Source organism: Monodelphis domestica, chromosome 5 (assembly GCF_027887165.1).
Source record: "Monodelphis domestica isolate mMonDom1 chromosome 5, mMonDom1.pri, whole genome shotgun sequence".
Lineage (NCBI taxonomy): Eukaryota > Metazoa > Chordata > Mammalia > Didelphimorphia > Didelphidae > Monodelphis > Monodelphis domestica.
In genome coordinates this window covers 186,566,939-186,583,111 of record NC_077231.1, presented here as the reverse complement: position 1 = coordinate 186,583,111, position 16,173 = coordinate 186,566,939, and the positions used below count along the sequence as shown (strand labels likewise).

At 35.6% G+C, this 16,173-nt stretch overlaps 1 protein-coding gene across 1 annotated transcript in view; it reads left to right on the top strand.

The window, feature by feature from the left end:
* The first annotated feature begins 2,581 nt into the window (after positions 1 to 2,581).
* LOC130454583 (ankyrin repeat domain-containing protein 7-like) overlaps positions 2,582 to 16,173 on the top strand; it is a 34,220-nt gene continuing 20,628 nt past the window's right edge. Inside the window, exons 1-4 of the mRNA XM_056799598.1 lie at positions 2,582 to 3,319; positions 8,485 to 8,599; positions 8,759 to 8,932; positions 10,517 to 10,623. Coding sequence (XP_056655576.1) covers positions 3,084 to 3,319; positions 8,485 to 8,599; positions 8,759 to 8,932; positions 10,517 to 10,623 — 632 coding nt within the window. The 5' untranslated portion in view covers positions 2,582 to 3,083. The remainder of the gene's footprint in view (positions 3,320 to 8,484; positions 8,600 to 8,758; positions 8,933 to 10,516; positions 10,624 to 16,173) is intronic.

The window sequence follows — 16,173 nt, the reverse complement described above, 5'->3', positions numbered from 1 at the left end:
ACTGCCCAGTTATTCTTGAACCAGGGGATAAAATAGAAATTGAAAGAATCCACAGATTATCTCCTGTAATAAATCCCCAAATGACAATTTCCAGGAATGTCAGAGCCAAATTCAAGAGGTCCAAGGTCAAGTACAAAATACTTCAAACAGCCAGAAAGAAGAAATTTGTGTCCCATATCTTGAAGCCCCAGTCAAGATTATACAGGATCTTATAGCTTTGACATTGACGGTATGGAAGTCCTGTAATATAATCTAGAAGGTAAGGGAACTGGGTTTACAACCAAGAATCACCTACCCATCAAAAATAACTATTTTCTTTATTGGGAAAATATGGTAATTTAATAAACTAGAAGATCTTCAAGCATTCCTGATGAAAAGACCAAATCTGAACATAAAATATGATGTCCAAATACAAAATTCAATAGAAACATAAAAAGGTAAAAAAAAAAGAAAGAGAAAATTTAAGGGCTTCAATGAGGTCAAATTGTTTATATTCCTACATGGAAAGCTATCTGTAACTCTTTAAATTGTTATGATTTTCATAGCATTTAGAAGAAAAATACATAGATAAAGGGTGCGATATTAAGCTGTTGTTAGGATGATATACAAAGAAATCCCAGGGGGTTAAAATTATTGCAATGAAGAAGAGAGGTAAAATAGGGTATATTATTACATAAAGAGGCACGGAGGGGGGGGATCTATTACAATGGAGGGGAGGATGAGGGTGGTTATGGGTAACACTTAAACTTTACTCTCATTGGAATTGGCTCAGAGAGGGCAAAACAGTCAGATTCTTAATGTATAGAATTCTTTATTAGCACATAGGAAGTAGAAGCAGAATAAGAAAGGGAGTGGAGGTGGGGAATAATTTAGGGAGGGGAAAAAACCTAAAGAATCAGTGAGGTTAAACTAATCATATTCCTTCATGAAAAAAGTAGTAAATAAGATACTTAAAATTTCTATAGTATAAGAGATATCCAAAGTACTGAATATACTTAGTAAATAAGGGAAACAATGGGGTAAAACTGATTACATTATTAGTAAAAAAGGTTATAACTAAGATGCTCAAGGTAGCTATGAAATTTGAAGTACCTATGATCTAAAGTACTTAGGATATTTAAGTTACTGAACATACTTAAGAACTTTATCAGTATTAGAGCAAGGAATAGGAGCATCTATAGACATAAAACTATTTATATATCTTTAGATCCACCAATACCATTGGGTCTATTTCCCAAGGAGATCAGAGAAAAAGGAAAAAAAAATCCATAAATATTTATAGTAGCTCTCTGTGTTGTCAAAATTTGGAAATGGAGGGGATGCCCACCAATTGGAAAATGTCTAAACAAATTATAGTATATGATTAGGATGGAATACCGCGCCATCATAAGAAACTATGAACAGACTGATTAAAGAAAAGACTTGGAAAGAACTGTATACAAGATAATGAACAGTGAAGTGAGTAGAACAAGTAGAGCATTATACACCACCAAAGAATTAATGCTAGAAGAATCAGCTGTGAATGTTACCTCTAAAAAGTGAACAGAAATTGAAACAGGAAAGACTTAAATGTATGTATTTGACTCCCTGAAGTTCTCTTCTGTGATATGGGGAGAGTAGAAAGGGGCTGGTTCATTTGTGGATGAGATTTATTATGTAGATATGAAACAAAGTATGCTAATCATATAGGAGATTTGTGGTTTCATTTATTCACAAACTTCTTTTTCTTTGTATATGAAAATGCTTGTTTGACTTGGTTTGTCAAATTTGGAATATTTTTTGGAACGTACGTATTTTTTCCCTTGTGGCCTTGATGCTTCTATTAGTGAAGTCAGGGTCTCATATTAATTTTTTTGTTTGCTTTGAAAATATTGACTTACATTAAACTTTGGCTATTTTTTCACAATATCTTCTATCTAGCAATATCTCCTGCTATTTTGTACTTGTGGGATTGAGCTTTTGAACTATAAACTCAGGACTTTAGGTTTGCCAAGGTTACATTTTGTCTAGCCTGTCAGCATCCTCTGGATTCTGATAGTCATGTTTACTAACTTCTCCGTCATCTGTAAATCTGATAAACGAGTCCCCTGCCTCTTTATTCTCTCTATCCACCTTTCCTGGAGCACATTCCCTTCTCACAGGCATTTCTTACTCTTTTCCTGCCACTCAACCCAATAACTGCCTTACATGAAACTTTTCCTGATCTTAGCCTCCTTGCCAGGGCCCTCCTCAGAACTACCGTGTCCTCATTTTCTATATAGTCTGTATATCCGTATAGGTGTGGGAACTGTTTCTCAGAGAGAATGCTCTACCCTCCTTGGGGACTGGGACACTTCCATCAAGCAGAATTCCGGGTATGTAGCAGGTGCCTAATGTGTGCTTATCGATTTTGCCTATTACTCAATATCGCATTTAAATGTTTATAGAGCACAGGCTGAGGCAGATTTTACAGGCCCTAAAACTCATTCCCAGCCTCTCCAGAGGTCACAAAGGGGAGGAGAGTCACAAAGGAGACTTGGTTGGCTTTTGTCCCGGGGGTTCCATCAGGTCCCCCAGGGTACTCATTTTCAGGGCCTTTGGCATCTCGGGATAATGAAAGGCTGGAAGAGATTTATTATCTACTCCAACGTGCTCATTCTACAGAATTAAAAACGGAGGCTGGGAGAAGTTCTCTGTAGGCTATCATTAAAGTAAACAACTAAGGGGCCATCCCGTTTCCTCCAGGCGGGACCCCATCTCTGGCCCTGCCCCGCCCTCCCATTTCCGGAGGAGACTCTAAAGAACCAATAAGAGAGGAAGCAGCCCCTCGCTGAGAGGTTAGGGACCAACCCCCACCCCTGAGCTAACAGGGACATTTCCGCTTCACTTTACTACCAGGCCCGCGTGCCATGAGAAGGGTCTGACAGACACATGCGTAGTTCAATCCTCTAGCAGTGTTGCCAGGGCTGCCATTGTCTCCAAAGGTGAATTGGTCTTAACTGCTGGGCCCTCACAGCCTAAGTGCCTGGCCTTCATAGTGGAGGTGAGGATCAGAAGGAGACTCATAGAGGAACCCCCTCGAGTCCTCCCTCATTTTTCAAAGAATGTTTAAAAAATTTTTTAGTTTAAAGCAGAAAAATACCCAGCCTCAGGCTTGCTCCTCCACCACACCGCGGAGGGACAGTGGAGTTGATGGAACAGCCATATCTGAGGGATATCATCTGAATAAAAAAGATCTGGGGAAGCTCCACAGAGCAGCGTCTACAGGAGATGTCGCAAAGGTGCAATGGCTGCTTCTCTTGAAAAAGCAGGAAATCAATGAAACAGATAAATTGAACCGGTAAGAGAAGAGTCCTCTGGAGGAATGCCCCTTCCCCATCCCTCCACTTGGGTACTTGTGAAATGCAGAATCATGGGAAAGCTCTTCTCTGAGCACCTGGGACAGCGCAGAGCCTCAGGTCTACCTCAGGGTCAGGCTTTACCCCCAGAGATTGGATAGCAAATCTGGCCAAAGCTGGTGTCACCTCATCCTCCTGCCAGTCCATTCTTAAGGAATGGGAAACGCCTTACTTTTAGCTAGGGTCCAACTTCCTTTCTCCATAGCAACAAGGAAGCAAAGATCACTATGTCCTGCCCTGATATAGGAAGTGTAACTGTCCAATAAGGAAATGAGTAACTACTTTTATTAAGCACCTACTCTTAGGGGCTAGACACCTGAATAACCGCCACAGATCAAGGAAATGGGGGAAAAGGGGATGGCCCCTTCACTCTAGGAAGTGAGTGGAATGGGGGAGTTAATCAGCAAGGCAGCCTGGTGAGAGGATCATATCTGGGTGAAGAGAACCAGGAGACTGTAGTGTCACAAAACTAGAGAGATGGGAGTACCAAGGAGAACAGTGTCAAAGGCTTCAGAAATGTCAAGCCATATGAGGATTAAGAAAAGATCATTAGATATGGCAATTAAGGGATCATTAATAACTTTGGAAAGGTCGGGAATGAGAATGTAGTGTTATGAAGAAGAAAATGACAGGGGAGGCATGTATTGTCAATGGCCCTCTCATGACCTCATAGCAGAAAGGTCAGAAGAAATGTGGGATGAGAGTGGGGATGGATAGATGAAGTGAAGATTTGGGGGGACCTCAGGGAGAAGAGGTTTGTAGGCAAGCAGGGAGGTGGCCAGTTGGCAGAGAGAGTGAAGATAAAGGAGAAAAGAGGAAAGATAGAGGGGGCTAACTGTGGGAGAAGAGAAGATGGAATGGCATCACTTTTATGTGGAAAGGTTTTTCTTGGCAAGGAGGGGCCACTTCTTCATGTGAGATGAGTGAAGGAGGAGACAGTGGCAGAAGGCATTCGAATGACATGGTGTGGGAGGTGGTAAATGGGAGTCTCAGGAAATAGCCTTAATTTTTTCAGCAAAATATGAAGAATGATTCTCAACTGAGAAGGGAAGAGATGAATTATGGGAGGTTTGAAGAGGAATAAAAATGTTTGGAAGAGCTACTGTGCTTAGCAACAGTGAATTAATTAGGAAGATATAAAATGATTGCCTTGTAGCAGTGAGAACCCAGTTGAGGTTAGGCAACATAAAATTTTAGTGGATCCTAAGTAAGCATAGTTGCTTGATTTTCTCCACCTTCTATCATCAGCTTGTATTTATAAAGACCAAAGATAGCAGAAAGTGGGAGTAATCCAAAGGTGAGGCTGGCAGGAAATAAATGGAAATATGATAAGAGGACAAGGGACTCAAGAGAAAGAAGACCATGTAGAATTGAACATATATTTTGAATGATTCACCAAGAAGTCAGAATGGGAAATGAGGAGAGTATAGCCACTATAGGAGTGGGATCAGAGGTCATGGGGTGGATGAAAAACAAAGGGTAGGTTTTCTAAGCAGAGGATGAGTTGGAATGACAATAGATTGTGATCAGATGAGGGAAATTTGACTTCATAAGCATGACAGTGGTGAATGGGTGGGAGATTAAAGGTATAACACATCTTTGCATGTGGCTTGAGATGGGGTAAAGTAGATCATGTTAAATATATAAGCTGAAGAACTGAAGTGAAAGAATTTGAGGAAGTATTTATATATATATATATATATGGGAGAAGTATATATGCTGCTTTGGGGAAGAAAGTTTATTTGACAGCATGGGTGAAAATAGCTATTTGTAAACAAGATACATACGAAGGAAACTGAATGGCCTCAGTGGGAAGGCATGGAGATTTAATTTTGATGGAGAAGGGCTTCTTCTGGAAGGTGAGACTTTTCCTGAGAATTAAAGGAAGCCAGAGAAACTTGGAGGTGGAGGTGAGGAGGGACAGCATTCAAGGCATGAGCATAATCAGAGAAGATCCTAGTGTCAAGAGATATAGAGTGGTGTGTGTGTGAGGAACAGTCAGTCAACAAATGTTTCTTAAGGACCTCCTTAAGGTCCTGATGCCTGTGCTCAGAACAAAGAAAAACAAGACAATCTGTGTTCTCAAGGTGCTCACATTCTAAAGGGGGAAACACCATGGAAAAACCTAAATACAAATGAGTTACTACATAGAAGATAAACTGGAGATAATCAACAGAGAAAAGACATCATGAAAGGGCATTGAGGAAGGCTTCTTGTAGAAGATGGGATTTTAAGTGGGATTTGAGTAATTTGGGTAGGGCAAGAGAGGGAGAAGAGAATTCCATGAGTAGGGAGCATTTGGTGAAAACACTTGGAGTTAGGAGATGGGAATCTCTTGTGCTAGAAGCAGCAAGGAGTCAATGCCTATACGTACTCTCTCAAATTATATTACTGGAAACAATAAGCCAATCTGTTGTACCTAGTAGAGATCAGAAGGAGACCTTAGCTGTCATAGAAATGCAACTTATTCTATAAATTGCTCAAAAGTCTTTTATATCTATAGCCCCACCAAAATGGGAATCATCTATTTTGTTTTCTTTAAATAATTCTAATAAGAACTCCCATGTCACAAGCAAATCCCAAGTTCTTGAAAGCATGTTATCAGTATTTTCAATTTAAAATGTAGATTTAGAACATAATTTCCATAAGTTATAAAGACAGGTGAAAAATGGCTATGAAATATGACTAATATAGGACTGGTTTTACATGTGTAGTTTAAACAAACAACCTCATTACTCAGTATTCTTCATATATAATCCAATTGCTATCTAATTAAATATATAAACTTTTTTCAGGGGATATGGACTAGGTGCTTTTATTGGTATAGGAAAATCCCTTTATCACTGTAGGTGTTTTATCTTCTCTGCAACTTATAATCTTAGAATTACTTAGATCAGTGGGAGGTTTAAGTGACTTGCCCAGGGTCACACAACTAACTACTGTATGCCTCAGAAGGTAGATTTGAAACCCAGTAGGTCTTCCTAACTTCAAAGTGAATTTACTATCCCCTATACTGGGCTACCTCTATGAAGTTTTTTAAATGGTATATACACAAGGGTATTTAAACATGGTTCACAAAAATTATTCATGGAGAAGTTAAATTCTAAATGTATTTTTTAAAGAATGTGTATATTTTATTTTGCATATTAAGTATTGAAAACCTATGGAATCCTGCCTGGAAATGTGATGGTTCTCATACATCATCTACTCATCTAAGTTAAATTTAGCATACTTTCTTCACTGGAGAATATCTACAAATACATATGTTCTTAGAAATAATGAAAACCTCTCTTGCTGTAAGCTTGCCCATTACTTTTTTCCATTTTATTTCCAATATTAATCATTAATTAGAATTCAAAATTAGAAGTGATCTTGATATTTCCAATATCAATGATTGTTTAGCTTTTAATTTTAGAAGAGATAGTTTATATTTTGGGCTTTTCAGAGTATTTTTATTTGTCCTAAAAGCTAAGATATAAAGGCATTTGCATATTATTGAGGACACATGGCCCAATATCATTGACCCCGACTTTATATTAACAGAGCAGAAGTAGGAGTTCCTAGGTGAGAAAAGTCTCTAAGGTAACAGTTGCTGAGATATTTATTGGCTTACTGAAATGCCTGAAGGCAAAGGCTTTCATGGTTTGCCATCTTCATTTACCTCCTTCTTCTGAGGGATATACTGTGATTTGAAGATTATTAGCTTTTGTCCTTGGGATTTATTATTTTTAAGGCATTGAGCCTAATTTCCATAGCAAGAGTACAGGACTACTTTGCATATGGAAAGATCCCATTCGAATCTATTAGTCATGTTTTGTTATGATTAGTAAAATAATTTTAATGTAGGAATGATCATGGAAATGAGTGTAGGCAATCCTTGTTTTAAAATATAACTATTAACAAAAACTGAAGAAAAATCATTTAACCAATCAGTATGACAATTAAAAATGCTATAACTAATCCCTTCTCAACATTGAGATGCTTTTAAATGTATTAAGATCAAAAAAGGGAAACCATGCCCACTGAGCCTGAAGAGCATGTCAACTAGGTAATTATCCACTATGTAGTTTTAAGATGAATCCTATCGAATATGTAGAGACTTCCAGAATGATAAACACTGAATTTGCAAACATTGGTTCTGTATGAACTCAGACTGAAAACTTTCACAGCCTGTTCTCACCCTTCTACTTTTATAGTTACATTGTCTCTCAAAATGCTCAGCAACTAAATTCTTCTCTACCCCACCCCCCACCCCAGCACCACATGATACCACTCAAGCAGCATGATGACTGACTCAACATCTTTCTCTTTCATCTCCTTTTTTTTCCAGGTATGGACATTCAATGCCTCTTTGCTTCCTTGTCTGCTTTCTTTAACTTCTCATAACTCAGTTTCTTGCTTTAGCAATTTCACAAGTGTACATACTCGTATTTTAAAAATTCCTTTCATTCTGACAACCCTTCCCTAGGAATCTCTCTATTCACCTTTGCTCTTTTTCCCTGTCTCCCATTTCTTTTTCATGCCCCCTTTCCAGGTAAAAACCTCCTGCCTTAATCATAACTGAAAAAAGAGAATACACCTAGATTAGGAAAGAGAAAATTAGTGAAATCTGAAATAATCTCTTAATTTTTAACCTTCAAAATTCCCATGAATGGCTTCATTTTATTTCCTCTCTTTTCTAATTAAACATTTTTCTTTAAGCATTAGTATTCGATATTTTTAGGGGGTGTAAAAGTATTATTCTGTTTTATTTAATTACTAATTAAGTACAGTATTGTCAAAAATATTTTTCACCTGTGGATAGAATTCAGGGCCTGGAACATAAAGAAGAGCAGAATTTAAGACCACCCTTAGATATTTTCTAGTTATGTAACCCTTAATAAGCCACTTAAGCTATGTTTGTCACAGTTTACTTAATTATGAAATGAGGGTGACTAGTACTTACCTCCCAGGGTTATTTCAAGGCTCAAATAAGGCAGTATTTGTAAAATACTTAACACTGTGCCTGGTACATGCATTTATGTTAGAAATGACTAACAAGCAGTTGTACAATTTGGATTGTTTCACACTACTAATGAACAATTACATTTTTCCTTCTTCTCCGTAGGACTCCTCTGCACCTGGCCTGTGCCAGTGGATATCCAGATGTTGTGTCTCTCCTAGTAGAGAGAAATTGCAGCCTAAATGTGTGTGACGGGGACAGTCGAACTCCCTTAATTAAGGTTTGTACGAGTTACCTGTGCTGCTCAGGGTAATGCATTTTGATCTCTCACTTGGATGAAGAAAATATGCTTTACTAATATATTAAATACCAGCAGTGATGTTTAGTATCCTCAATTCGATGTGACTTTATTTCTTATGTCTCTGTCTTCTACTGACAGGCTGTACAGTGTCAGCAGGAGGAGTGTGTAGGTATCCTGCTCAGCCATGGTGCAGACCCCAATGTTGTGGATACCAGAAGCAACACTGCCCTTCACTACTCTTCCCTATGTCACAACACAGCCATAGCAGCAAAGCTGGTTGAACACAAAGCTGATATTGAAGCAAAAAACCAGGTAGAGGCCCACCTTTTGAATAAGACATTTTATAAGCAAAGATGTATAATTTAGTAGTGTTTGGATCACATATTTTATAATTCATATATTCTTTGGAGTATTTCCTTAGTTAATACAACTTAAAATAATTCTGGAGTCAAAGCTGATTGTCCTTTGGAATTTTGTAAATTTTTTTTGCAGTGATGAAGAGCTGGCATTTCAATTATTGTTGGGCACACCAGTGGCTTAGTGACTTAATCATAGAACAGAGATAACTTTCTTTTAACCTTTATCTTCTGTCTTAAAATTGATATTAAATATTGCTTCCAGAGCAGAACAGTAAAGGTTAGGCAATTAGAGTTAAATTACTTGCTCAGGGTCATGCAGCTATGAAGTCTCTGGGGCCATATTTGAAACAAGAATCTTCTATCTCCAGGCCTGGCTCCCTACCTACTGAGCCTCCTCACTATTCTGATCCATTAACTTAAAAAAACAACAATTACTTTAGAATGATTATAACATAATTGGTTTCTGAACCATTTTTCTGAAAGTGGGTCCATGACAGACAAAATATTAAGAAACCCTGTCTTTTCCTGGAGCCCTGAAAAGTTTAGGGACTTCCCAGATTCACCCTACTAGTATATGGGTAGGGTATCAGGAGCAGGCCTTGAATGTAGACTTTAGCATCTTTGGGGCTAGCTTGCTTTCCACTACTTCTTCACAGTTGTCACCAGAATTTTCTTTTCCTGATATGTTAGGTCTGCTCTGCAGAATTCAGTCCTTTCCTTCAGTAATTTTCTACATTTTAAAATTTGTTCCTAAGAATAAATCTACAGACAGAACTTTCATGAGAACAAATTCTTAAGTGTATGTGGTTTTTTCCCCCCTTGTTCTTAAAGACCCCATCATTTCCTTTCTTAGGAATACTGAATAAATCCTGATTTTTAGGAAAAGGCTTAACTCTGAGTCACTGACACTTGAGAGAGAGAGAAAACATAAAATTGTGCACATTAGGAAACTTGGGAAGAGATGAAAAATGCCAGGAGAATGACTTTCTTCCAGGCTTAACCACCTTGAGGCCAGGCTTTCTTTAGTTTTCAGGTTGACCACACTCAAAGGGAATGGGTGAAGAGAACTGGTCAACTTCAAAATCAATCAGGGTGCAACTTTAGCTTAGCAGAGTTCTGAGGGAACAGAGTTAGTTGTATGCAGGCAATGATTGGTCATGAAACAAAGATAGTAGTAAAGGAAGATACCCATGAAATGGTCTGAAATGATATCGTCCATATTCTGGGTTTCTGTCTCTTGATAACAGGTTATTAGCTGAATGGAAGCCCATAGGCTACTCAATCTCATTATCTCATTTCACTTATGAGGAAACTAAGACCAAGAGAAGTGAAATAATTTGCTTACAATCACTCAAGAAGTAACTAATAGAAGCAGTATTGATGCCCAGATCTGCTTCCTCCAAAGTTCCATTTGTACCCTACTTCCATAAGATGACTTTAGCAAGATCACAAGATATTCACAAAATGTCTTAAACTGAATTGAAGTCTATAGAGAATCCTTGCATACTGTAACAACATCCTTAATATGATTTTGCAGGAAGGCTATACACCACTTTTGCTTGCAATTACAGAACATAATGAAGAAATGGTAGATTTTTTCTTAAAGAATGGAGCAAATGTGAATGCCTGTGATAATTCCAAAAGGTATAGTACTCAAAGATTGAGATTTTTTAAAAGACGATTTTTGTTTTTTAAAATATTTTTATTTTAAACATGTTTTCCATGTTTACATATTTCATTTTCTTTCCCTACCCTTTCCCCCCTCCTATATCCATTAAGCACTTCCACTGTGTTATATAAATGTTATTACTTATACTATTTCCATATTATTCATTTTGCAATAAAGCAGTCTTTTAAAATCAAAACCCCAAATCAGTTATCCATATAAACACATGACAATTCATTTGTTCTCCTTCTGTTTCTCCCACAATTCTTTTTCTAGATGTGGATAGCATTCTTTCTCATAAGTCACTTGGGACTGTCTTGTATTACCAAAGTCCATTACATTGTATTGTTCCACAATGTTTCACTTTCTGTGCATAATGTTCTCTTAGTTCTGCTCATTTCACTCTGCATCAGTTCCTGGATATTTGTCCAGTTTATATAGAAATCCTCCAGTTCATTTTTCCATATAGCACAGTAGTATTCCATCACTGTCATATACCACAATTTATTCAGCCATTCTTCAATCAAAGGACGCCCTCCATTTTCCAATTTTTTTTGCCACCACAAAGAGTGTGGCTATAAATATTTTTGTACAAACATTTTTTCATTATTATCTCTTTAGGGTACAAACCTAGTAGTGGTATTTCTGGATCAAAGAGCAAACATTCTTTTAACAAAGTTCCAAATTGCCTTCCTGAATGATTTGATCAATTCACAACTCCACCAGCAATGCATTAGTGTCCTGATTTTGCCACAACCCCTCCTAATCTGCTAGGTTTGAAGTGGTACCTCAGCATTGTTTTAATTTTGCATTTCTCTAATTGTGAGAGATTTAGAACATTTTTTCATTTGTTTATTGATAGTTTTTATTTTTTTTTCATCTGAAAACTTCCTATTCATGTCTCATTGTCAATTGGAGAATGGCTTGAATTGGGGGGGGGGTGTATGATTGATTTAGTTCCTTATAAATTTGAGAAATTTGACCTTTGTCAGAGGTTTTTGTTATAAAATTTCCCCCCAATTTCTTGCTTCCCTTCTAATTTTAGTTGTATTGGTTTTTTTCAAAAACTTTTTAATTTAATGTAATAAAAATTATTCAGTTTACATTTTGTAATGTTATCTAGCTTTTGCTTGGTCTTAAATTCCTTCCTTTCCCATAGATCTGACATTCTATGTTCACCTAATTTGCTTATAATTTCTCTCTTTATATTTAAGCTATTTACCCATTCTGAATTTATCTTGGTATAGGGGGTGGGATGTTGATATAAATCTAATCTCTCCCATACTGTTTTCCAATTTTCCCAACAGTTTTTGTCACTTAGTGGGTTCTTGTCCCAAAAGCTGGGAGCTTTGGGTTTATTGAATACTCTCTTGCTGAGGTCATTTACCTTCTATTCTATTCTATTCTATTCTATTCTATTCTATTCTATTCTATTCTATTCTATTCTATTCTATTCTATTCTATTCTATTCTATTCTATTCTGTTCTGTTCTATCCCTAATTCTATTCATATTGATCCACCCTTCTACCTCTTAGAATCATATTGTTTAGATGACCACTTCTTTATAGTACAGTTTATAATCTGGTACTGCTAGACCTCCATCCTTCACATTTTTTTATTAGTTCCCTTGATATTCCTGATCTTTTGTTCTACCAAATGAACTTTGCTATAATTTTTTCTAATTCTATAAAAAAGTTTTTTTGGTAATTTGATAGGTATGGCACTGAATAAGTAAATTATTTTAGATAGGATTATAATTTTATTATATTAGCTCATCCTGTCCATGAACAATTAATATTTTTCCAATTGTTTAGATCTAGTTTTATATGTGTGAAAAATGTTTTGTAGTTATGGTCATATAATTCTTGAGTTTGTCTTGGCAGATATATTCCCAAATACTTTATATTACCTAGAGTAAATTGGAATAGAGTATTTTTCTAACTCTTGCTGCTAATTTTTATTGGAAATAAATAGAAATGCTGATGATTTATGTGGATTTATTTTATATCCTGCAACTTTGCTAAAATAATTATTTCCACTTGGTTTTTAGTTTATTTTCTCAGGTTCTCTAAGTATACCATCATATCATCTTCAAAGAGTGATGGTTTAGTTTCCTTGCTGCCTATTTTAATCCAAAAGAAAAAATTCTAAAGGAATAATTACAACTAAAATAATGGAACGCTTTAGGAATAACAATAAAAGTTATTGTGAAAGGGTAAAAATGTCAATAAATATCAGCTAAGAAAGAAAAACTATTATTTTTGAGCCTGCAATGGAGAAATCAATTCACATGAGTTTTCCACTCACCATTTATTGATGATATAATATGCTTTCTCTGGCTATAGTTATTTTTAAGTTGGTTAAGATTATTCCATAAAAGTTTTATACTCAAGTGACTCTGTTGATTCTCTTTCGAAATTATCTTAATGTAATCCATGAGCATTATAGCTTGTTTCCGCTCATTCTTCCTGTGTTTTTCTTTAAGAATATGCACATTGATAGATATAAATGAATATGATATGATGAAATTCTTTGATGTCATGATGATCTTATCATTGTAGATACTCTTACTACCGGTTCAGATTTTATTCCTTCTGTAACTTTTCATCCTATATGATTTTTGTCTTTGTCTTCCCATAAATTCTTCATAGGGGATCTAGGCAATACACTGACACCTTCCACTGATTCCTTTAGCATTTTTAATGAATACCAGTACAGCACTCATATTCTCTGGCTTTTGTTTTCTGTATAAAATTAGCCTGCCTCTTTTTCTACTAATACATGTCTTTGATATCTCTCACACCATTTTAATACATCAAAATCATTGTTGCTTGAACCTACTTATATTTACTATGCATTTTTACATGGCCTTTGTGATTATCTGAAATTTGATTCTTCTGGGATCATGTTTTTTGGCTGTTGGTTTTTAAATCTTTACTGGGGTTATATAAGTTCCCAGGCCATATAGAATTATAAAATGAGCTTTTGTGGCAGTAGAATCATTGAACATGTTTTGTTGTTTCTCTAATGCGATTAAATTGGATTTCCTTTCCCTAATAATTATGAGTCCAATTCATTGTTCTTCCTCAGTACCCATTTAGGCAACATTTATGTTTATGTTTATACATATAACACATCTACAAAGATGTAAATGTATTAAATACATGGGATTGCACTTAGAACTGCATGAAATCTGGAAAATATTTACATTGCATCCACTTTTTCAAGTAGCTTCTAAAACCAATCTCTTTTGACTAAATTTAGATTTTATTGAGGCTCTTTTTTCATGTTCTAGGGCTTGATGCAATTAGCATGATGCCATCTAAAAAGCAGGATCATTTGGAGATTTTTTCCATCATATACAATCTCTATCCTATTTGGACTTTGGGTATAAAATCCTATATAGCATTGGTAAATACCTTAGATGAGGATATGCCTCCCTATTTACATCTAACTTATTGTTGATACTTTCTCATTGAAGAAAATCATCTGTTTGGTTGATATGTGTCAGAGTCTTGTATGATTTTTAACATGTGTATGGAAGATATAACAAAAACCAAATAAACTACACAAATGACTTTATATTAATAGAAAAAAAGGACAAGTTGCTATTGTACCAGTGATTTCAGAATTAATTGTGTATGTTCATTCATTCCAATCATGGACTAGCAAAAATAAAGGTAAAAAATAATAACAAATGAGAAGAAAGAATAAAAGCAGATAATGGTTATAGCAGCCATAGCCTGTCTGGATTAAATAAGTTGTCTGCTCCCAAAAATGGGTAATGGAAATATCAGCCATCCTGTTAAGCACTGTAATATGTAGAGCATTGTGCTGGACATTGGATATATATAATTTTTCAGAAGTTTAGTTACTATAAAACAATAGCCACTGTGAAAGCCAAAAGAGCTCAGAAATTGTCTAGCTGGGAAACATGATCTCTACACCAAACACAGAGCTCTTATTATAGCTAAGATTAATTGAAGTTTGGAAAACAAAACTTGCAAAAAAAATTAAGAGGAAGAGGATGGAATAGTAAGACCAATATTACTTTACAAAATTAAAAGGTAATTGAGGAGAAAATGAACCTTGTGATTATTTGATTCAAACCCTAAGGCCTGAGAACCTTTTTCTGGAATTAGAAGACTAAAAATAAGTAGATATGAAATAGAGTAAAACTGCCAACATTTCTATGTTGACCTATTTTCATTCATATCAATAGTGAAACATATGTTAAATCAGTGTCTGATGTTCCCTGTAAATTAAGGACAATGGTTCTCCTCATATCTGATTGTGGAAGAGTGACAAAAACTGATCAAATATTTATAGAAGAAAATCCATGACAGATGAAGCACAATTATTCATATATTTAGAATCATTTGAAAGGCATTTGAACAAAGGGAAGATTACAAAAGAGTATAAAAGATGACTTCCTAAATAAGTACAAATAGATAAATATTGAAAAGTAATAGGTTGAGTTTTCATGAGCTGAGATTTCAAAAGATATGTGTGGTTTCTTTTTGTGCCTTCACTTCTGAATATTAACTTTTAAAAAGCCCTAACATATTAAAAATGTGACAATATTGGCTACCCCTAATACTTGTATTTTATGATATCATCAGTTTCAATCTCATTCATAGTCTCCTATTATTCAACTAAATAATCTTATTTGTTTCCTTGCCTTTCTTATTTTTGGTATTGCAGTGTTAGGAGTAGAAAAGAATGTTTAAACACAGCAGACATTTATACCTGCTAGAAAGAGATTATCAGTACTTCAAAACAACTTTTAAAATATCCTTAATTTTACCAGGAGAGGATATACTTACACTAATTCAACCTTTAGAAGAGTTAGCCTCTATTAGCAGTTTCACTAAGTAGTCAAGGGACATCAAAACTTCACATGGAATACTGATATTGCTGCAGTGTTCCCTTGGGCAAAAGGCCATGAGTTATTCAGCATATAATTAATTTGATACCTCAGAAGATATGGTTTTTTTTTTGTTATAGAGCATTCCTTCTACTGGTGTAACTCATAATCATGTCAGATATTAATAAACTCCCTTCATGACTTAATGGACCCTCCACAAATCAATTTGTACTTGCTTTCTGGTCATGAACCTTTCCTCACTTTATTTAAGCTTGTCCTTAAACAGAGTTTGTTGCTGTATTCATGTTCAAAGATTTTTATGTCTGTTAAATGTAAAATTGCTTGTTCTGGATTAGCCTTTGACAATGAAGTATCAATTCCATATTATGATGGGACATTAGGATAGGAATTTAGAAGAAGGTGTCTGTGGGATTATTGATTTCTAATCTATTCATTATCAAAGAGCCATTACTTTACTTTGAAGCCCAGCAAACAAGTGGAAACTATGTAGTGTCCTAACTGAAACTCCTTAATTATTGTTCACAATTGACTCTCTTCTTGTCTATTATAAATCCTTAAATTGAATAATCCCTCCTAAAACCCCTTGGGAACAAGAAAACAGAAACTTATCATTCTGGATTTATTTTCCAATTTTAATGCT